Source organism: Platalea leucorodia (genome assembly GCF_965183815.1).
Source record: "Platalea leucorodia genome assembly, chromosome: 1".
Classification (NCBI taxonomy): Eukaryota; Metazoa; Chordata; class Aves; order Pelecaniformes; family Threskiornithidae; genus Platalea; species Platalea leucorodia.
The window spans coordinates 112,894,542-112,917,214 of record NC_138823.1 but is presented as its reverse complement, the minus strand read 5'-3'; the positions used below and the strand labels follow the sequence as shown (position 1 = coordinate 112,917,214).

The following is a 22,673-nucleotide window of genomic DNA, read 5'->3' as shown; positions in this document are numbered from 1 at the left end:
GTTGAATAGCTTGGCATATCACCTATCTTGGCAAGTCTCCACTGGGTTTCTGCTGCCACAGAGAACACAAGGAATGTTTAAGACATTTCAAGCTATTATAAAGGAGAGAAAGGAGGACCCTCCTGTTACCACCACCTATACCTAAATGAAAAACCCACATTATAAAAAAACCCTCAAAAAAAAATCAAATCCTTTACAAATATACTACTGTCAAAAATTATGATCTTCTTCCTATGAGCTTGTCTTAACAAAATACAATAGAGAGGGATTTTTACAGTACCCCTCACAATCGGCTTCCAAACCATTTCAAAACTTCTTCTACCCATATCTTTCCTGTCTTCTTTAGGAAAGGCATTTGATAATCATAAAACCTTCATAAACACAGCAATTCAAAATTTATTTTGTTCAAACATATCTCCTGCTAAGGTGTCATTTAGTAAGCAGTATTAAATGGCCATTCAACTAACCAAATGTCCAGAGTCTGTTCGTCCTTAGCAAACGTCTCAGCCCCCTTTCTACTTACGTAATATTTTTCATTAGATTGACATGTCATTGCTTGACAATGTTGTGAATCACAAAAAGGAATCAAGGGCATAAAAATTATACAGAGCCTTATTTCACAACACTTAATGAAGCAAGTATGAAAATATGACAACCCAAATAAGTCTTGCGGAATTTTTCTTCCTCCTCCCGAGCTGATGTTTGGAAATTTGTTTTCCAAGACAACAATTCCTCTGAAAAGTGCTTTCAAAAAAGGCTCATAGTAAATTTTAAGCTGAACAACCCTACCAAAAAGGTGGTATAAAAAGCCAATGTCCATTCCCTTCTCCTGCTTATTTGCATTACAGGAGACACTGAGCGTTCTAAAACAGTCCAAGATAGAGCTAATGCAAATACCTAGAAAGAAGTGTAAGAATAGATTTTACAGCCAGGTGAACGCTGTCCAAAGCCCTATCTTCTCACACACACATTGTGAAGTACTAAGGACGCGCTGTCAAAAATGATATGCAGTTAAGACTGCAGATCTGAAATACGTTAACAAAATTAAACTTGAGTAAGACTTTAAGCATTTCAAACTGGACATGTGAGTGGATAAATGACATTCTCCAGTACTAGACGCATTGAGCTATAAAACATTTCAGATCACCAGAAACTGAACACAGCTCTACAAGACAAATACTTAGAAAATTAATAATTTTTATCTGTGATAATCTCAGGAACTATCTGAGTATGTCTTTCCCCTTCCAACTTTATCCAAGGGCAACAGAGAATGGTAAATTCTGTTTTAAATATAGAAAAATATCACTAGGTTTGAAAAAAATGCTAGAAACTTTTTGCAAGGACAATTGAATGAGACTACCTTTCAGAATGAGCATTTGCCTGATTCAAAATATTCTCAATCAGCAAATTATATCCCAAAGATAGGTAAATAACAGAGCGGATGAGGTCTTGGCTATATATTGGAGTCTTTGCTACCTGCACTCAGCATAAGCAAATGAAAAATCCCATGTTTAAATAAAAGGAGCAAAGCAAGCACGTTAAATGAGAGAGGTGGAACAGAGATACAATGGGAAGAAGGGAGCATGATTTACTACTTTCTACTTAAAATACAGTGTGCCAACAGGAAAACTTCATTTAAAAAAAGAAAAATAAAGAGGGAAACAGTAGACATCATTAGGTCACTGGAAAACCTCAATACTGTTTGATGCCTTAAATACAGAAGTAACGTAAATATCTTACGACATATCTTGTAAGACACATGCACTATCTTTGCCGCATTATTTAGACTCCCGTAATATTTTTCCATACTATATTCAATGACTGTTTGTCAGGCCTTATTTTGCTAGAAATGGAATACAGTAGGCAGCTGTTGTTATATAAAAGAAAAAGCCACAATAAAGAATGTCAAATCTCAAGGTAATAAATCTTAACACTTTTGCAGAAACAGATTTGTAGAGCTCAAACATGAGGATAGATAATTTAAGATTTATAGAAAGAGAAGCAGGAGAGGGACTTTGGAGGTGAGACAGAGCAAGAACGAATGTTTGAATTAACTTCTTTACCTTTAAAGGAGGGAGAAGTATATAACTGTGCACCCTAAGATTAGGCTAAACTAGTTAAAACTGACACCAGGCATAAATCTGTAATGAAGCCACCTTCCAAGGAGAAGAAATAGGATTCAGAGAGGATGAAACTGAACTTTTTTTTACCCTTTAAAAGCACATGATTGTAAGCACAAGCAGGATAGCATCGTACACCTACAGAAAGACGTTTTAGGCAGATATAACGCTTTTTACTAAATTAATGAAAACTGCTGAAACCAAAACATTTATTGCAAAAAAGAATCCTACTTCATTTTTTGTCTGTATTAGGGAAGATGCCGCCGCATAATTCAAATCAGAAGCCATAAAAACTTCTATTTAATTAAAAAAGTCCTGATTTACAGATGTCTAACACTAAGGGAAAACACTGCAGTATGCAGTTAATTTGAAGGGTATACTGAAAGCACTGGGAATAAATTCAAGCCTGGATTCAGCTTAGCACAAACAAGTCCAAGTTTCTCAAGGCCAATTAACCAAATGCTTCCAAACTGTGTCACAATCACAATTAAAAGCCCGTTATTTTTAGTCTTTACAATGGAAAGGCAGATGTCCCCCTGTGCAAGCTGCCACCTGCCCCCTAGTGCCTCCAAGGTGTCTGAGCAGCAGCTTATTCACGTTCAGGAGCAAAACCCAACAAATCTTCCAGGTGCTGTTTCAAGCAGCATCCTTCAGGTTATCATTGGGGGCTACTCGTTTATAACCCCTGCTGTGAATGCATGGACAGGAATGCTATGAATGGATGAACCTCTGTTATCCGTCAGAGTTACTGCAGGTTCAATCGAAGTTTAAACTAGCAATTCAACATTTGAGTACGATGGCTAATCCACAAAACCTAGATGTAGTGTATCTAAAGAAATTGCTTTTGTATTTTAAAACTAGGGAAAACAAATCTTAGAATACCAACATCTTTTGAAATCTTCTTCTAACAACTGTCATACAAAGGGCAAGAAATTAGGCATTTCTTTCTGAAATGGGGGTGTGTGTGTGTATTTAAATCTTTTCCAACACCACAAGCATTTCCAAAATTTCACTCAGGTATAGACCAAAGCTGAAAAGGCACCTGCTTTATACATTTGGAAAACGTAACAGCCTTATAACAAACTCACAAGTGTGCAAATAAGGGGATTTTTCTATTAGCCTTCTCTGAGAGATTTAAGTGTGCTACAGTGCCTCAGAAACCCAGAGCATGATTATATGCCTCATTCTAAGAAAGGCTCCTGCATTCCTCATAAGTTAACACCACTGTGAAATCAGATACCAGAGACTTAAACACGTGTGAATCATTTCAAAAATCTTTTTCAACTTAATTTCCAGGGAACTGAATATAAAAGGTAAATACATAGTTCAAGGGTACATTAGAGAAAGAAGGTCTTTGTTAAGATCAAACCGTTGTATGACTGATGAGTTTCAGTCCAAAGAAGTTCTATAAAAACACCATCAGGAGCACTGGTTTCACTGAAAAAAATAATAGTTTGAAGTTCTATTTTGCATAGCAATACTAGTAAATGCTGATTTTGCTAAAATTTGTAAATAAGAGCATTACTGCCCTTATTGTGTTAGCTAAGGGAGGTTTTAAAAATAACTGCACTGGTAAATTCCTAATGGGAACAGAGGTTCTGTATGAGTCTCAGAGAAGCAATGTCTGTGTGTGGAAACCGAATTAAAGTTACACTGACAACAACTTTTCAATTGTATGGAGATAAAGTTGGGTTTTGATTGTGTGTCATTGAATACACTTTTAAATGCAAGCAGTAAAGATGAAAATTATTAAACTTTTGTCAGCATAACAATATGACTTGACTCAATTTGGTTAGCTTGCCATAGAGTTGAATGGTGTTTAGTTATGTTGAAAATGTTGACGGAAGAATGGTGATTTATTTGACATTAAATAAAAAATGTGCTAGGAATGTGTAATTTCTAATAAATAAGCACGTTTCTCCTTCAGACAACACATCTTCAGGAGTTTATAAATTCAAAGGAAGTAGTCTTTGGTCTATTTTATCTATAAATTTATGGTACCAAAGAACTAGATTTCAGGAGTTAGATATAAAATATAATAAAAAGGGTTTAGACTACACTTTACTTGATAAATACTCCTGTTAAAATTCAGACAACTATATCTTTGTCTTTGTTGCCTACGTCTTCATAACTTTGTGGTCTATGAATGTTACTGTATATAAACACTAAAATGAGTATTATTTCAGCAGTAAACAAACTTTCATCACTACAATAAATCAGTGTCACTCAATTATGTACTATTGTTTTAATACATTAACTCAGATGACAACCAAGAGAAAACATTATAACAAATGATCCTCAGGAACGAAAAAACAAACAAGCAAAAATGATCACTTGGAGTTTTAATCTCAGTTCTGAAAACCACTTAAACAAGTACTTAAATCTTTTCCTGTTTAGGAAAATACCTAAGTGTGTGCACAGCTTTAAGTTCATGGAAGAATTGCATTTCCTTAAGTTGGAAAATAAAAATGGGTATTCTTGAAGAATAATAAAGCAGCTTAATAAATCCCTACTTGTAAAGCAGAGCTGTAACACCAGAGCAAAAGTAAATTAGAAGTACTTAATTCAAGTTGTAGCCTAAGAACAAAGTCTCATGTGATCTACATTTTATTTTTACCCAATAGAATACCTAATCCTGTCTTAATGCCGTGCTTGGTTGGTTGGTAGCAAACAGATATTAAGTCCTTCTCAAAGGTATAAGTTAACCACATTACTTTAGAGCTGAGGTGAGCATAGAGTAGCACATAGAACCGTTGCAGCAGTTCATCTAATGGGTGGTAATTTGTTAAAGTGAAGCAATCAGTCTTCAATATGCCAACATTAACAAAAACTTAAATTATTCAGGGAAGATCCCAGATTAAAAAAAAAACTACAACAAATTTTGTTGAGTTAGTAGACTTCCTTGTTGGATTCTCTAATGCAATGCACGCTGTAAGCCACATATGCCGTGCTTTGGCAGCCACTCAATTTGATTCAGTTGGTTTTGCTGGGATGTAAAGAATTGTTTTCAAAAAGACAAAGTCCGACAAAGGCACTGCTTTTAGCTCATACCCATATTTCAAATCACATCTAATGTAAAGTTTACGGCTAAGGAAATTCAGGAGCATAACAGGAAATTTGCATCCGCTTAGTTACATAAGCACAAAACAATCTTATCAGGGCTTGCAAAAGGAGGCCACAATTAAATAATATAACGGCACAGATGCAATACCTTTTGGGGAGCCAATGTTATGAAAAGATGAGCACAGTGTTTGTTTTGGGTAGTGACTTGCAAGCCAAGCAACAGGTTCTAACTTCACCTGCGCACCTCTTTTGTGGATCTTGGCACAAGATTTTCTTTTTTGCCTTTGAAAATGGGAACAATAAAACTTAAGTGCATACAAAGCTCGAGATCCGAAGAGATGAAATTACAAAAAGTCCTAGCCAATGAAATTTGGATTTCTGTATGAGTTCAAAATGTCTGGTATATTAGGTGATACAAATCAGGAAGTTTTTACCAAAATCCAAATAGTTGTGCCAGGCCACAATAGAGGACGTGGACTTCTCACCATGAACCTACACAACATGATGTGAATGTGTAACCAGGCATCATACAAACACACCAAAGCTACCTTTAAAACAGCTAATGAGGCAGCAGCAATGATGAAGCTAGGGCAGAATTGCCGTCAGCAATGAAAGGCTGCTCAGACCATTTACTTGAATTCCCGGCCATGTCCTGAAGCACATGCTGAATGCAGAAACAGTCTTACTATAAAAAATTGAGCTTGCCAATCTAAGGCTACTTAGGTGAGTGTGCAAGAGCTGCGACTACATCTCTAAATTTCAATGTAGAAACACCATCTGTTCATAAGCAGTGCACTTTCCATTGGCTGTAACACTTCAGGAACAGCCTTATTTTAAGCTATAGCTTACATTTCTCTAAAGAAAAACAGTCCCCCTTTTTTTTTTTTACTATATGGCTTTGCTATCATACAAGCAAACCAAGTGGAAATTACATTAAGCTTCCCTAATTTCTGTTATTCCTATGAGATCTAAATTTTAGCCCTAGAGTTATCCAAATCTACTTCAAAATGAATTAATTTGAAATCCATGAAGCATTTCAATGCTAACAGCAAATAATTTTAGATATCACTCTGAAGGTTAAATACATCCTTTTAATCCCAAAGTAATTTTGTTAAAAGGTATTTGAAGACAAAATGATTCTTCTGTCCCCAAAACATGACCAATGTCATCAGCTTTGTCTGAAACCATGCAATATACTTTGCATACGTGTAAAGCTGCAGCTATGCATACAGCACTTTCTCAGTCTGTCTGTAGACACATCAAAAATTACATTTTGATTTCAACAGAATGTAGGAACAGGAGGATCAGCAGTGCAAGCAGCAGGGTACTGATAGCAGCAAGATTAACATGCAACTGTTGAAATGCAGTACGTTATTTAGCTAGTATCATTTTGGAAGGATAGTAGTATCTTACGAAGTCAATTAAAAACTGGAAGTAATGTTACAACATGCATTATATGCAAACATGTATCTGTTTATCTGGGGTAGCTCCTTGCACATAATGAGCATCAGGAATACGAAACACTGAAAATGCTTCTTTGAAATACTGAAAGTCATAATCTAAAGCCCGTATGATATTAAAATAATGGAAAAGCCTTGGAAAGGCTTAAACCCTGCCTTTTTAAAAGGCCTTCTGACATGATTGAAGGCTCTAGCAAATATAGGCTTTATCTGGCCTGGTAAGAGACCAACCGTGACCTTACTGAAAACTGCCAAGCCCATCTATTTGCTAGAGACGCCCAAAGACTAATAGCAGATGGGAAACAAATGTTTATGAGGTTCAGAAAATTGGAGTTTCAGCCACTTACTGGGCTATGTTTTCTTGGACTCTGCATGGTCACACATTCAAACCGCTCTATGTCCTGACATCTCTCAGTAGAAAGGTGCAGAGCAGCATCACAGAGAACTCAAGTTTGGGCCTCCTTTGCTAGCAGAGAGATTTAAAATATGCAATGCAACTCCCTCTGTTGTTACTTTCAGGAATATTGAAGGGTATGCTTCTTGTAACTTCTTACAAACACGCATCAGAAACCAGGCGTGTAGGGAACTGCACATATCTGTATAATTATGCTGGGATAAGAACTCCCCCTTTTTGTTTTTAAGTGCATACACATCAACACATTCTGCACAACAGACACGAATTTGATTTTACAAGTTCATCTTCCTTTAGTTAGTATGACACTTAACATATGGCTCTGACCTGGTGAATGTTTTAGTGAGTGCATGTTGTGTTCTGCTTCCTCATATATAAACCAGAATGAAAAGTACTTGTCATGAGACTTTCCAATATTGGACAGTCAGGCAGTATAAAATAGTCTGAATCACCCGCGATCCTTCCAGTTCTACTTACCCACCAGGTTTATGACAGCATGGGAGAGATTGAGAAGTGCTAGAAGCCATCAAGAGAAGAGACTATTTGTCTTGACAAATTTCTATCCTTTTTTTTAGTTTTGTACTAACCCACAGTGTCAATGACAGACTTCTGAACAAAATGAACAAACCTTCATGATATCCATTTCTCGTGCTGTTCAGTAGTGAAGCAGTTTTGCTGTCTATCTGAAAATGAGTATCACAGGAAGAATGCAAGATTTACCTGCAAGTTGTAGTCCTGAAGAATTTTCACTAGTGAGTCTCTCAAATTAGGAATCTCCATGCCTTCCTTAATGCGGTGGATCAAAAGAATGGGATCCACATGGGTTCCAATATTGTTCAACAAACCCGTAATAAAAGCTGTGAAAACCAAGAGGCAAAGAAATTAAGAAAAAAATCCAGCAAGATTCCCGATTAAAGGATACTTTAGTGACAAGCTACAGCCTTTGGCTGATTCTATGACAGTTGTCTACTACAAGATAACACTAAGCCTCTTTTATATAGCCTTCATCCATTTCTTGCAGTTGTATTTACTCGAATACGGGCCTTTGGGTAAGGGAGGAAGATACAGTCTGGCAATTCACAGACTTCTAGGGTATGCAGAAAAGTGGTAACAGAGTATTCAGCACAAAGCCACAAGTAAATAATGCATTTCAATTCAATAAAAAGGGCACTCAAGAAAACAGAGCCAGAAAATTAACTACATTATGTGACTATTCCATTCCCAGTTCCAGGGTTTAAAAACAAATTTTCAAGCACTTAACCTAACTCGAACATGTTTCTAAACATGGGTGAGTGGCACAAAAGAAGTCTTGCTTTTTGAATTGCACCTGGCTAAATGAAATGTTAGAAGGATGAACCTCAAAGCTGTGTTTGTTCTTCAACTCCCAAAACGGAGGAATATCACTGGATTTGGAACTGAGTGAATTCTATATGCTTTGAATCCCTTTTGCTCCAAAGATGTCACTGATTTTAGCATCACTTTTAGTGATGAACTGCATTTAAGTATGGGTAACTTGAGAATGCCATTCTTCTAAAGGAGTAACAGATTTTGGTTGCTTCTTCCTGTCAGGATCAGTGGCCCAGAGATGAAAAGATACGTATTCTGACACTAATTCTACATGACATTCAAAGCTTTGGAAAACAGATCCCAAGAGAGACTTTAAAGTCCTGATTCGAGGTTGCAAAACTAATGGAGTAGATAGTTAAAATAATTCTCTATTTTCTCAGTCATATGAACTCCGCTGAATCTGCCTCCTGAACAAAACTGATGTTGCTTATGAGATTCTGACAGTTTCTGATTCCACCTAAACTTTAAACTTGAGTAGCTATTCATATAATGGATGAAAGGCAAAATGCACTCATGATTACAGATCCTACCTTTGTGCCACAGAAACAAAACAAATTAGTTATTCTACTGAGGGGCAGAAAGGTGTAGGTTCTTCATTTTCAGAATTTCAAAGGGAAGCAGCTGCAATAAACACACTATTCAACATCCTCATCAAGCCTGCAGACTGTGTTTTGAGGCTGTCTAAAAATAAAGCCTCATTCTGCCAAATTAAAAGCACCATTCTCCCCTTAATTTGTCCTTAAGGACATAACTATGCAGAGCTTAGTCAAATGTTCAATCCCTAAGTACTCATTCTGTAGCATGCCCACATGCTCCCTTACTGGAAGTTTTTATGCGCAGTAGGACAGCTAATGCTGTGCTCCACAAACCAGAACACCTCCCTGGCCATCCATAAACACTTTCTCTAACATGCACGTGGATAATTCAATCCTTTAATTGCAATAGCATTCCACAAAAAAATACACATGCAAGCCTTCTGAGAAACTATCCTGCTTACGTGGTTTGTCGATAGAATACAAAATGAGGTCTTCCCAAAGTTCTCCATCATCTTGTTCCTTGGCAAAGTCAATAGCTTTGTCTACATCTTGCAATTCTTCCATTATCATCTTCAAGGCACTGCGGCTATTACCCATTCTGCCTAAAAGGATAAAATAAGTAAAGAGATTATAAATCCTAAATGCTTATCAATGCTCATGCTTTAAGAAGTTCTTTCAATATGAATTTTATAAGTGTGAAGTTGCCTCAGACTAATTCAACCAAGACCAAATCTAATCTAATCTGATGTAGGAATGCAAATCCCAGAGCAATCAGTATAACCTGAAAAAGTTCTTGGAGCACTTTGCTGGACTGAGACCTGGAGCCTTTCTTAAGGCTGTGGTGGGTCATATTAGGGGTTCTGACCTGCAGCAACAAGGGGGAGTGTGTGTATGTGTATGCATGTAAACTATAACATGAAATACCCCCTTTAGGAACCCTCATGGACACTCTTAAATTGCAGTTAAGTATAGCACAGTTTACACCCATGGAAAGTTAGAGGAAGAGAAAGAAGTAGTAGAAATACTGAACTATTTTTTAAGTAAATCTATGAGTAAATCCTACTCTGCTCTCAAATGGTCCACAAAACATTTTTTTTTACTAAAACAAAGATCGATTAAAAAACACTTTCCATTTTTTTCATGACTAACACATAAACATACATAAAAATCAGTCTTACAACGCCTCCCATTCAGACATAAATTCCTTGGCCTGCTGAGGGAGTTAATTTACAATTAATTTCATTTAAAAAAAGGAAAAAAAAAAAAAAGAGAGAGAGGCAACATAAGCAAATATTCCACCTCAGCAAAACATAATATTAAGCTTCTGAGATTTATTCAGAATAAAACATTGGTTTTATTTCTCCCCTCTCTTCAAACTGACAGTATTACTCTTCTCTTGAAGATTGTCTCAAAGATACCCCCCCACTCCAACCTGTTCCCCACAGCCCCCCCAGCACCCCCAAAACACACCAAATCAGAAATGCAATAACTTAATACCTGGGAGTTAAGACATCATATGAATATTCCAGTGTTTTGTTTCATTTTCTAAATCATGTTATTTAGTCCTACTGAGTGTAAACCAACTTTGTCTCTGGGAAAGCGTGTTAAATGATGTTAGACAATACATCATACGTTTTCGCAGCATAAACTTTGACAAGATTAAAAACACGTTGTAATTTATCACACTGGCTGTTACTTACTCAGAAGATAGACTGTCTCTTCTACAAAGTTCCTCTGTTGGCAGATCTCAAGAGCCTTGAATTTAAGGGAAGGGAGGAGGGAAAGAGAATACAGGGAACCATGTAACATGATATTTTATTGATCACAAATGCTGCAAAAGGCTTAAACATACTTTTCCATGAAGTTGCATTACTCATTTAGACAGGAATACAACTCCCTTAATAGGCACTGTCAGGTCCTCTGGCATTAATTAGGAGAAGAAACTCCATGGCATTTTTTTATTTTTCTACAAGATTAAATAAATCTGGGGATAGCACAGGTATTTCAGTCTGGATTATGCCAATTTCTACCTTTAAATCTACTGGCAACTTCTTTCTTCTGCTTCCAAAAGTTGCTTAAACCAAAAGCGTTAAGGTTATCTGCTGTCAAGACTTGCTTCCTGTGGGTGGACTTACGAAGTCTCTAGTGATGGAGGTCTACTTGACATTCATTCATAATACAAGCCTGTAGATCCCCTCAGGGTACCCAAAATCGTTTTGAGAGGTAGAGAGTGCCCTCCAAATTTTTCACCAGTGACCTCCAAGAAGACAATACAAAAATAATCTAGCCCCAGTATGAAAGAATAAGGAGGAAGCATTTCTTGTAAATTTGGTTTAAAGACCTGAGGGCTAAATACCATGAGCAGTTACTGAATCTGTGTGTAATTGACAAACACTGAGTACAATTACCAAAATTACCAAACTGATTATCAACAAGTTTTTAATAACAGAAGATTGGCAGGGCTGGTATGCTGTAAACAATGCCATGTCTGTTTCCAATTTGGAAGCAGAAAGCAAACTCAAGATTCATGGCATTCCTGTGAAGACAACTGCTCACCAATAAAAAGTTTCATACTTGGAAATCAAAACTATAAATGCATAAGATACAGCTACAGCTGTATTATTAACTTTTCCTTCCATTCTCAAATTATTTCAGATGGGTTACTATGAAGATTAGAGATATGGACAATGAATTTCAGGGTACAGGTAAGTGAATTACCAACTTCAGGGGAATGAAGGTATGAATAACACTAATAAGTTATAAACACAGCTGACAGCCTTTTTTCTCTCCAGTTAAACTACAAAGTACCAGGTATTCAGTATTTCTGGATGCTGCACGTTTATTGACTGTCATGCTCCCTCTAGAGGAAAACAGGGAACATTCATACTTCTCTTTCAGTTCATTTTATAAAACATTTGCTAAACTGCACTTGAATAAAGTGGCTTACTTTTAAAGAACAAGAATTGTTTCTTCCTGCTGGTTTTATATCGTCTTTAAAGCAATAATAAGTGTGAATTTGTTCAAGTATCATGGTTTTTTTCAATTTATACACGGCACTGCAATCTGCCTAACAGGAACTGAAAATATTGGTAACTAGGAAATTCTTGGTCCTCTTTTTATTTCCTTAGAACGAAGATTTGTAGGTGACAAAAAGTGTTACTATATGATATGTGTGGTAAGAAGTATAATTACAAAATTAGCAGTGACAGAAAATTCAACTAAGTTTTATACAGTGTTTGTATCTTTCCTCTCTGCCTTAGCTTTTTACTGAAACATAGTATCATTTTAACATAAGGTTAGAATGACACTTTTTCTAACCTTTTCTCTCACTTTGGTGATTATTGCACCACACCTTCCAAAGGTTCACAGGTCTCTGACATATTCTTGCTGGCAGCCCGTACTTCAGCAAAGCAGTGCCAGCAATGTGCTTGCACCATTTACACACAGCACTTTTCTGCACCACCCATCACTGAAGATAGGTGGCTAGATCTGCAATAACTAAAACTAATTTGCACCAAAAGAAAAAACAAAATGCAGGTAAGGTTTTATACACAAAACCATGATCACACAAATAATACGTAAGGCAAAAACTACGAGAGAATCAGAGTTAAAAACAAATAAGCCAACATTGTAGACAAAAGTCTCTGGCTGGAAACCCCTCAGGCTCATTGCCCAAAAAGATCACTGAGACAACCTAGTTTTGTGTGACAGTTTCAACAAAGACCAAGGCTGCAATCCTAACAAAGTATTTTCCCGTGTTTCCTGCTGTTGCACAGTAAAGTTGACAAAAGCATGCAAAACAAGAGAGGTGCCAGGAACAGTACTAGGTCTCTTTAGAATGTCAACCACGTAAAATGCAATATTCAATATTACATTTAAAACTACTCCACTGGTGTCATCATTATAGCTGCGTACAGAGAGGCATCCTTTCACAAAGTCTGCTCTGCTCGGCCATTAACAGCAACAAATACAAATAATAAAATACTGACCCACCTAAAGAGGAAAACTTAAATTTCCATTTGATTCCCTTTTATTCAAGCGGGGGGGGAAAATAAGACTGCCCTTAACTTTATTTATTTATTTTTTAATTTGACAAGAAAGAGCAAGGAAGGAAAATGTAAAAACGTTAAAGAAGGTGGAAACATGGTACTCTGTAAAACTGCAAGTCTAGTAGTAGAAGTACAAAGACAAAATACTTTTAGTTATGCTAGTTGAGTGACTGTTATATTGTGTATATTATTTGAAAACAACTGGTCCTTAGAACACAAAGCTAGAAAACCTGCAGTTACAGGTACTCATTTTTCAAGATCTAACACTGACGGGTCCTAGATTTGGCAAAATGGTTGTCGATTTCTTGCAACCGCAAACTGCTGTCCAGTCAGGGCAGGCACTGATACATAGATATGCTGCAGGTACACATCAAGTGTGAATTCAGAACTTCCACACTAAAAATCCCCACCGATTCCTGCCCTGTAAGCTGAGAGAGGATGGCCTCAGCTGTCAGCCAGCTCTGCAAACCAAACTTCTAAATGTGATGGTCACAAACTCGAAGGATCTCCTCCTTTTGGCAGTAGAGGGCAGTACCAGACAGTTAGAAATTCACTACAAGCTACAGACAAAAAAATCGAGGACCTGTATTTAGATTTTGAGGGCTTACCTTCTCTAGTGGACAGTGCGTGCTGTCTCTGAGAAATGGTAGTAAATTTGGACGATCGTATTCAGCATAAAGGCTGATCTGTTTCTCATGATATCGCTGGCCTTTATGGTGGTCTCTCTTGAAAAGCTTGTGCAAATACTAGGAATCAAAAGAGAGAATCGGAACTCAAAACCACTTAGATAATATTATTTGTTCTCTGCTAATAATAAACTCCTAATTTCCTCAGGAATCTGCTAACACATACTAAAAGGCACAGAGATTAAATCCTGATTCAAAAGACTAATTTTACATTTTTCTGAAGTACACTCATCACAGCAATCTCCAAAACCCACTCTATAAACCATGTTTTCAGCAACAGTTAAGAAACTGTCCTTTAGCCTTCAATGAAACTACTGGATTTTGAATTTTTTTTTAAATAAAACTTTGGACAAATACGTCAAATGAAGCATTTTGGTTATCTAGATATGCTTGACCATTACAGATAAGTATATATCAAATTTTTACCACAGGAAATGTTTTAACCAAAGTACCTCGAACTGTCAATACTGGGGCAAAGCTCCTTTTCTCTAGATGAGCACAGAAAAGCCTTGAGAATCATCTGGAGAGTCGCTTTTACGCAAAGGGAAGCCGGCTTCATTCACACTTTGAAACTGATGCATCCCTTCCATAAACTGACAGTCAGTCAGTTGTCTTTGTAAAGCTCTTGGGCTGCGGGCTGCACACTTCATATAGAGCTGCTTTCTATAATCACATCACACATAAACCCATTCTCCACCAGATCAATGCCCTGAGCCCCACCTGTACACAGCAGCAAGTTAAACTTCCCTCCCTAATACAGCCCAAACCCACAGTTTCACGTTACGTATTCTACTGACAGCATGTTCAAACCAAAGAGGTGCTTTTGGAATAGCAACGCGGAGCCACAGCCTTACACAGATATTGTAATTCTGCACAAACAAGAACGATCCTGCAGTGTATGGAAGTTACAGCTCTAGAAAGACAAGCAGTTCACTGTCTCTGTGGATCAGCAAAACATGCTTCAGAGTCACACCCAACATCCAATCCCATTTTTGTGCAGGGAAAGAGGAGGGATACAAGCAAGAAGTAATTGACCAGAGAAGACAAGTGTCTGCAATGCCATAAGGAGTACCTCATGGTATATTAACAAGTAAGCAGTATGTTATCAAATTCTCACAGGTACACATTTTAGAATTATTTTACTATTGTAAAAATGCTATGGCCATGTTAAAAAATGGATTAGCAAAAGTAGCCACTTTGGCTCTGATGACTTATAACATTCTAGTGTCATGTTCACTTTGACAGGATAACCACATCTGTAAAAGATGTGCCCAGCAAAGAGTTTATTCAGCTCAACTTGAAACCAACAGAATATAGAAATATTTACCACATGCTGTAGCTCAGGCCTGTTTTCTAATTCTTCAACAACTCTGTCGATCTGAAAGAAAACAAACAAAACCCAACAGATTTGCAAACCTGTGATGCACATCACATTTACAGGACTGAAAGAAGGACGGGTAATACAAGCAAGCATTAGACTGCCATGCCATGAACTTGTTATACTCACGGAAATTTTATCTTCGTTATCCAAAAGCATGTCTACTGCTTTCTAAGGTAAAGAAAGAGAACCCAGTTAAGAAACAGGTACACATATTTTCTCACACTCTATGTAGTATTACACTTGTTCACTGATGGTTATCAGATGGATATTGCAGACCTATTCTTTTCAGCAACAGTAATTCAGAAAGCAGTTTGCATAACATCAGCATTCCCCAACAGCACAGCATTACAGGAGAACACATCATGTATTCTTCCAGAATGCTTCCCCTAAGTCTCCACACTAATAGCAATCAATACTGTGCACTTATATTGCAGGTGAAGTATGCCCATTGAATCATGGGTCACAGAAGGCCACTGTGAAATGATGTAGAAATACTATTTGTCCCACTGCAAAAGGGAACTGCAGGGCGATGGCTATATAGGAAACACACGACTCAACTTGCCTCACAACTGGATTCCTCCAAACTCTCTGCACACCAATACCGTAACAAAAGCAGACAAGATCACATAAGCAGCGGCTACGGGGATTCTGGTTCTGCTTCCTCTTAGAAGAGCAAACTTTGCTTCACATTTAAAAAATACAAACCCACAGATTCCTGATATGATTTACTCTATTTAATAAAAAAAAAAATTATACTCTTTTCCCCCCCCATGTAGTTTAGAATGGGCATACCAAAGATTATAATCTTTGGTACAGATGGCTCTGTATTTAAGTTCCAGTGCTTACACAACCACTGCACTGAAAGAGCAGATCTACTTGGTTTACCCCCAAGGATCATACCAAAACTCATTGGCTGAGGTTTTATAGCCAGCTGGGAAGAAAGAAGTTTGAATTCAGCACAAAACACATACTACTTATTTTTGGAATTTAGGTTAATAACCTTGCAAACTTTCAGAAGAAAAAAAAAAAGAATAGTGAGCACAGGTAATGTTTTCCTCAATCCTCCCAGTAATGGGGGAAGACTTTGGAAGAAACAGGTGAGCCCAGGATATCAATACCTGGCTCCAGGACTGGTGCCTCCACCAAAACTTTGGGTTTTCAAACCATTGAAGAGCCTTTGAGAGACAAGGTATGCTGGGGCCTAACGGGATCCACCTGTCCCGATGGGGAAAATATGTCTTTGGGCTTAAGCTGGCAGGACCGAATGAGAGCACTTTAAACTAGAATTGACGGGGGGAAGGGGATACCAACAGGATTGCAGTAGGTAAGCCAAGGGTTGGCATGGCATCGCCTGAGGGTGGCAGTGCTAGTGAGAACATTTACACTGCTCCTGGGAACATGGAGGGTTCAGGAGCATATCTGAAATGCTTGTACACCAACGCGTGTAGTATGAGAAACAAATAGGATGAACTGGAAGTGTTGGTCAGCTCCCAGAGCTATGATATCATTGGTATTAGTGAGAGTTGGTAGAATGAGTCCCACGATTGGAGTGCTGGGATGAAGGGCTACAGGCTGTTCAGGAGGGCTAGGCAGGGCAGGCCAGGTGGAGGTGTTGCACTATCTGTAAGGGAGAGGTTTGATTGTACAGCCCTTACAGTTAGTGATGATGTGGTTGAGAGCCTCTGAGTGAGGATTAGGGGGATGGAAAACAAAGGAGATGTTGTAGTGGGTGTCAACTACCGATCACCCAACCAGGATGTAAGCACTGATGAGTTATTCTATAGGCAATTAGGAGAAATTTCTGGATCGGGAGCCCTTGTCCTTATGGGAGATTTCAACTTCCCAGACATCAACTAGGAATAGTGTCCTGCTGTGACAAGCAGGTCTTGGAAATTCCTTTTTGTTTGTTGAAGATAATTTCTTGTCACTCAGTGAGCCAACTAGGAAATATGCCCTCCTAGACTTGCTATTTGTGAATAGAGAAGGACTCATGGGGGATGTTATAGTAGGTGACGGTCTTAGCCACAGTGATCATGAAATGGTTGAGTTTAAAATTTTCAGTGTAATAAGAAAAAAGGTCAGCAGAGTTGCTACCCTGGACTTCAGGAAAGCAAACTTTAAGCTATTCATGGACCTATTTAGCAGAGTACCCTGGGAATCTGCTTTTGAGGACTCAGGGGTCCATGTGTGCTGGTCAGTCTTTAAGAATCACCTGCACAGGAGCAGGTAATTCTACTGTGTCCTAAGTCAAGCAAGTGGGGCAGAAGACCAGCTTGGCTGAACAGGGAACTCCTCGTGGAGCTCAAGAGGAAAAAGAAATTGTATGATCTCTGGAAGCTAGGTCAGGCTTCTCAGGAAGAGTACAGAGCTGTGGTTCCTATACGCACAGAGAAGACATGAAAGACCAGCTCAATTAGAGTTGAAACTGGCCAGTGTTGTTTCAGATAATAAGAAGGGCTTTTTTAAGTATGTTAATAGCAAGAGGAGGTCTAAAAAAAAAAAACAAAAAAACAAACAAACATTGGACTGATACTTGTTGAAGATGGTCATCTGACTAATAGGGATGAAGAAAAAGCAGAGGCATTCAATGCATTTTTTGCCTCAGTGTTTAATAGTACTGATAGACCTTAGGCTGCCCAGTCCCCTGAGTTGGAGGACCACGAGTGTGGCAACAGTGACTTTCCATTTGTGGACACTGAAATTGTAAGGGACCAGCTGTATCAGCTGAATGTTCACAAGTCCGTGGGGCCTGATGGGATTCATCTCAGAGTACTGAAGGAGCTAGCAGCTGTTACAGCAGGACCCTTCTCAATCATCTACCAAAGGTCTTGGGAGTCTGGAGAAGTCCCCGCTGACTGGAAGCTAGCCAGCATATTTCCAGTCTACAAGAAGGGTGTGAGGGAAGAACCAGGAGACTACAGACCTGTTCATCTAACCTCAGTACCTGGAAAAATTATGGAGAAGATCATATTGGGTGCTAATAAAAGGCATTTAAAGGACAAGTCAATCATCAGGAAAAGTCAACATGGATTCACAAAGGGAATGTCCTGATTAACTAATCTGATATCCTTCTACGATAAGGTCACCTATCTAGTGGGTGAAGGGGAAGCGGTGGATGTAGTTTTTACGGAGTTTAGTAAGGCTTTTGATACTGTCCCTCACAGCATCCTTCTGGACAAGCTCTCCAACTGTGGGATGAGCGGGTTCACAGTGCGCTGGGTGAAGAACTGGCTGAACAGCAGGGCTCAAAGAGTTGCAGTGAATGGAGCCTCATGTGCCCGGTGACCGGTCACCAGCCATGTTCCTCAGGGCTCAATTCTAGAGCCAGTTCTGTTCAATATATTTATCAACGATCTGGATGCAGGAGCTGAATGCACCATTAGCAAGTTTGCTGATGATACCAAACTGGGAGGTGCTGTTGACTCTCTCAAGGGACAAGAGGCCTTGCAGAGGGATCTAGACAGATTGGAGCATTGGGCAATCATCAGTGGCATGACACTGAACAAGAACAAATGCAGGATTCTGCACCTAGGACGGTGTAATGCCAGGCACAAGTCTAAATGGCTGACTGGAGAGTGGAGCGGCTGGAGAGCAGCCCTGCAAAAGGGGTCTGGGGGTGCTGGTTGGCAGGAGGCTCAAGAGGAGTCAGCAGTGTGCCCTGGCAGCCAAGAGGGCAAACTGCATCCTGGGGTGCATCAAACACAGCATAAGCAGCCCGTCAGAATGGGTGATATTCCGCTGTATTTGGTGTTGGTGCGGCCTCACCTTGAGGATTGTGTGTGGTTCTGGGCCCCACCATTTAAAAAGGATGTTTGGGTCCTTGAACGCGTCCTGAGGAGGGCACCAAAGCTGGTGAAGGGGCTGGAAGGCATGTCCTCTGAGGAGCAGCAGAGGACATGGGGTTTGTCTAGTTTGGAGAGAAGGAGGCTGAGGGGCGACCTCATGGCTCTCTGCAGCTTCCTGAGGAGGGGACGTGGAGAGGGAGGTGCTGAGCTCTTCCCCTGGTACCCAGTGCCAGGACATTGTGTGGGAATGGCTCAAAACTACATCGGGGAGGTTTAGACTGGACATTAGGAAGTATTTCTTTACAGAGAGGGTAGTCAAACCCTGGAACAGACTTCCTGGAGAGGAGGTCGATGCCCCATGCCCGTCAGTGTTTAAGAGGCCTTTGGACAATGCCCTTAACATGCTTTAACCTGGTCAGCACTGAATTGGTCAGGCAGTTGGACTAGATGATCATTTTAGGGCCCTTCCAACTGAAATAGTCTATTCTATTCTATTAATTGACTGCAGTGAAAGAAAAGTGGCAAGTACATTTGACATATGCCTCACAATAAATTCACTGCCTCCTTTCTTTGGCTTATTAATAGCATTATTTGATTAGAAACGCAGAAAGAATATCATGGGGAAAATCTGCTTGAGAATCACAACAATGATCTCAGATCTGGCACTCTTCTCACTGTGAATGATACTCAAATGGAAATACAAAGGAAAAAAAATCATTCTTGGGTCAATTATTTTGCAGTCTAGGCAAACGTCTTCTTCCTTACCTCTGAATGTATCCAGACATAACAAACACACTCTCTGCCTCAACACTATGTTTAGCTCATATATTTTTAATCTGTTAAAACATCTCTAGCCAAAAGTGAGTATAAAATAATTAAGATCACCATACCTCTGAATCAAAATCCATGAGCAGAACAATTTTGTCTCTGATAGAACTGAAAAGATTGTGCTTGTGGATCAACTGGAAGACATCCTTATGCCTCAGAGTTAGGTAAATTTCTAGGGCTCTGCCATAGCGCTGATCATAAGTATACCTAATAAAAAACAATGTTATAATACACATGATCTTACATATCTAAGTGTAGGAAAATTACTTATGAGAGAAAATATAAATATACTCTAGGATGTAAAGCTTGTTAGGATGCTACTTGATTTGATGAATATCTAAATAGCTGCTGTGATTCACTTTTGTTAAAAGGAAGTAAAACACTGGGCAACATTAATTTCACCTTTGTTTATATCAGCCACCGCATTTGTGTTCTGACCTGTGGTTCTCTGCATTTTCATTTTCCCATTTTCAAACCACAGGGGAAGCTACACAAAACACTAGCTTTTCTATTTTTGGAAACTAATTGGAACTCTCTTCAGAGGTAAAAAATATTGTTCTCTTAAAACTTTGGGACCGACTGGAACATAGCAATAGACAGTAGCTCTGCTTTCTTCAAAGAAGCAGTATGAAAAGAACTTAACATAGGAATCAGACTGAGAAAACCGAAGAGCTTTATCCCTGTACAACGTAGCCTAGAACCAGATAAGTTTTGGCACATTTTCTAGTCACATATTTCCAGCCATGCAGTAAACCTAAATATACTATTTTAGAAATAGTGGGGAAAAAACATCATTTTGTTTTCCTGTGGGTAATTCTGAAATGTGCACTTCACAAAAGAGGCTTCCTCTGACAGCATAAAGAGGAATGCTAGCTATTTGCTTTGGAAAGAGGAGTAGCAAATCCAATCTTACACTAAACTCTTTGCTTTTCATACTCAGCATACACTTTATAAGGAAAGGAAAAGACTTTGTAAGCTGTGCAATCAGCAGAGTGGAATGCAGAGAAAGCTGATGCTCTGTAGACTGCTGTAAAGCAAATATTTCTGTTAAGAGAGGCAAATATTTATAAACTATAGTATACTATTTCAAGCTTAATTTTTGTAACAGGAGTCTAAAATTGTACTCACAATTCTGCAAGTGTTTGTAGCAAAGTCCTGTTCTGTGGATCTTTCTTCAGGTGATCCACTACAGCTTGAACTATGATTGTGTTGTTGTAGAGATCTCCAGGCCACTCTTTTATCAGGGTTGCAAACCCCTAAAAGTATAAGAGATTGTAACAGAAATAGAAAGAACTGCCTAAGGAACATTTCAAACCATCAAAGCTTTGGCTAAGCCTCTGAGATGATACCTGCTGTGCTTCACCTCTAAGCCACTTTTATGTGCTCACAGATGTGCACAGTGCAGAACACAGATTTTCCTTCTTAGGGCAATGCTATTAAGATTCATAAAGCTGGATCTCTTTCAGGTGCTGTATGCTTTGTGCAGCACCTCGACCACTTGTGCTACATTAAACAAATTAAAAATAATAGTATTGATAATAAGTAACCAATCTCGCAGTATCTGCATGCTCTAAAGAACATTCTACCTATTCCTTTAAAATCTAAACCAAAATTCATCTTTTTAATCTTTTCATTATTGTTAAATTGTCCATTGAAAATCTGTTTGAATACAACAGAGCATTTGCAATCAGAATTCCACATTGCTGAGGGTGTTTTGCTGGCAATAGCTATTATATGTGGACATGTCAGGCTGCAGTACCTCATAGTCACTCTCCAAAAACTCATGCAGGACCATTTCATAGATCAGAGGTTTCAAAACTGGATCCCGTCTGGGCAAGTAACGACTAATCGCCTATAGGAACAAAGAGAACAAACCGTCAGAAGGGGAATGACATGTAATATCTTGGTACACTGATGACAGAAAAAAAAGAATTGTTGTGAAACAAAAAAAAAAAAACAAAGCTACGTGCAAAACAGGCCTCTTGGTGAACACTGGAAGAGCTGTATATTCATATTTGTAAGCAGTATCCTAAAGTTATTTACTTTAGCATTGGACACATTGGAATTGTATTACTTATCTGAAAGAATTTTCATTAGAAAGATAGCAGTAAGATACTAGTTAGAATGAGAGTCTCAGCCATTGCACTTGGAGAAGTCCGAATATTTACTGCTAGTCACTCAGAAAACAAAATCGATAAAAAGACCCCTCAGAAGAAGAAAGTTTTCAAGACCAGTATTGGTCTTGTATCTTGTAAAAAGGTATAAGCATTCATTAGCTGAAAAATGTGTACTTTTGATTTATGACTTACTGTGAGGTCACTACATTTTATGAAGAGTTCTGTTTTGCCAGCTATTTTTACATACCCAAATGAAAATTAATTTGAGAATACATCTCTCCATGGAAAGGGTGAAGGTGTGTGATCTGTTGCTCTATAGGAGGTGTTAAGGAACTGCATTCTGGCAGGCAGGAGACGAGAACCTGCCAGAATGAATCAGCTCATACCCTGGCATTTCAGCACAGCATCTTATTAGCACTACTATTCCATACAACTAGAGGCCAAGGTTATTACTGACTGCCAAAATAAACCCTACTGCTGCCAGCTGTGTTGGGACTTCGGGGTTTGTAGCTGAAGGCCCAACACTGATGAAATTCCTCCAAACATGCAGAGATGTTGCCTGTTGCCCACTAAGGGCACATGGTGCAGTAGCATTTTGTTACTGAAGTTGCGTGAACAAAGCAGGAGAAATAACATCTCACTACATGATTTTTTTTTTTCAGTTTTACAGACAGCAATGACTATTCACAACAAATTCTCCCAGTATTTAAATCAAAACAATTGCCTAAGCTACATATTTCATTAAAGTCTTCCATCTGTGCGTGAAAAAGGAGGTAAAAATAAAAGACCAATAAAAAAAAGCATTGTTAATGACTGTGCAAAAATTAAAAGTTCATTGCTCACGGGAGACCTCTTCTCTCCCCACGCTGCTTGAGCTTGGCCAGTCTTT

The 22,673-nt window shown here is 38.6% G+C and overlaps 1 protein-coding gene across 4 annotated transcripts in view; it reads right to left on the bottom strand.

Moving 5' to 3' along the window:
- Positions 1-22,673, bottom strand: part of VPS41 (VPS41 subunit of HOPS complex) — a 110,394-nt gene that overhangs the window by 5,040 nt on the left and 82,681 nt on the right. For 3 of the 4 annotated variants that reach the window (XM_082303903.1, XM_082303905.1, XM_082303904.1), the window contains 9 exons: positions 21,427-21,519; positions 20,796-20,923; positions 19,730-19,874; positions 15,181-15,222; positions 15,001-15,051; positions 13,596-13,733; positions 10,639-10,693; positions 9,400-9,540; positions 7,776-7,912 (listed from right to left, as the gene is read on the bottom strand). In XM_082303903.1, coding sequence (XP_082160029.1) covers positions 7,776-7,912; positions 9,400-9,540; positions 10,639-10,693; positions 13,596-13,733; positions 15,001-15,051; positions 15,181-15,222; positions 19,730-19,874; positions 20,796-20,923; positions 21,427-21,519 — 930 coding nt within the window. Of the gene's footprint in view, positions 1-3,489; positions 3,558-7,775; positions 7,913-9,399; positions 9,541-10,638; positions 10,694-13,595; positions 13,734-15,000; positions 15,052-15,180; positions 15,223-19,729; positions 19,875-20,795; positions 20,924-21,426; positions 21,520-22,673 lie in introns of those variants that run through there. The other variant, XM_082303906.1, reaches the window with a different exon arrangement.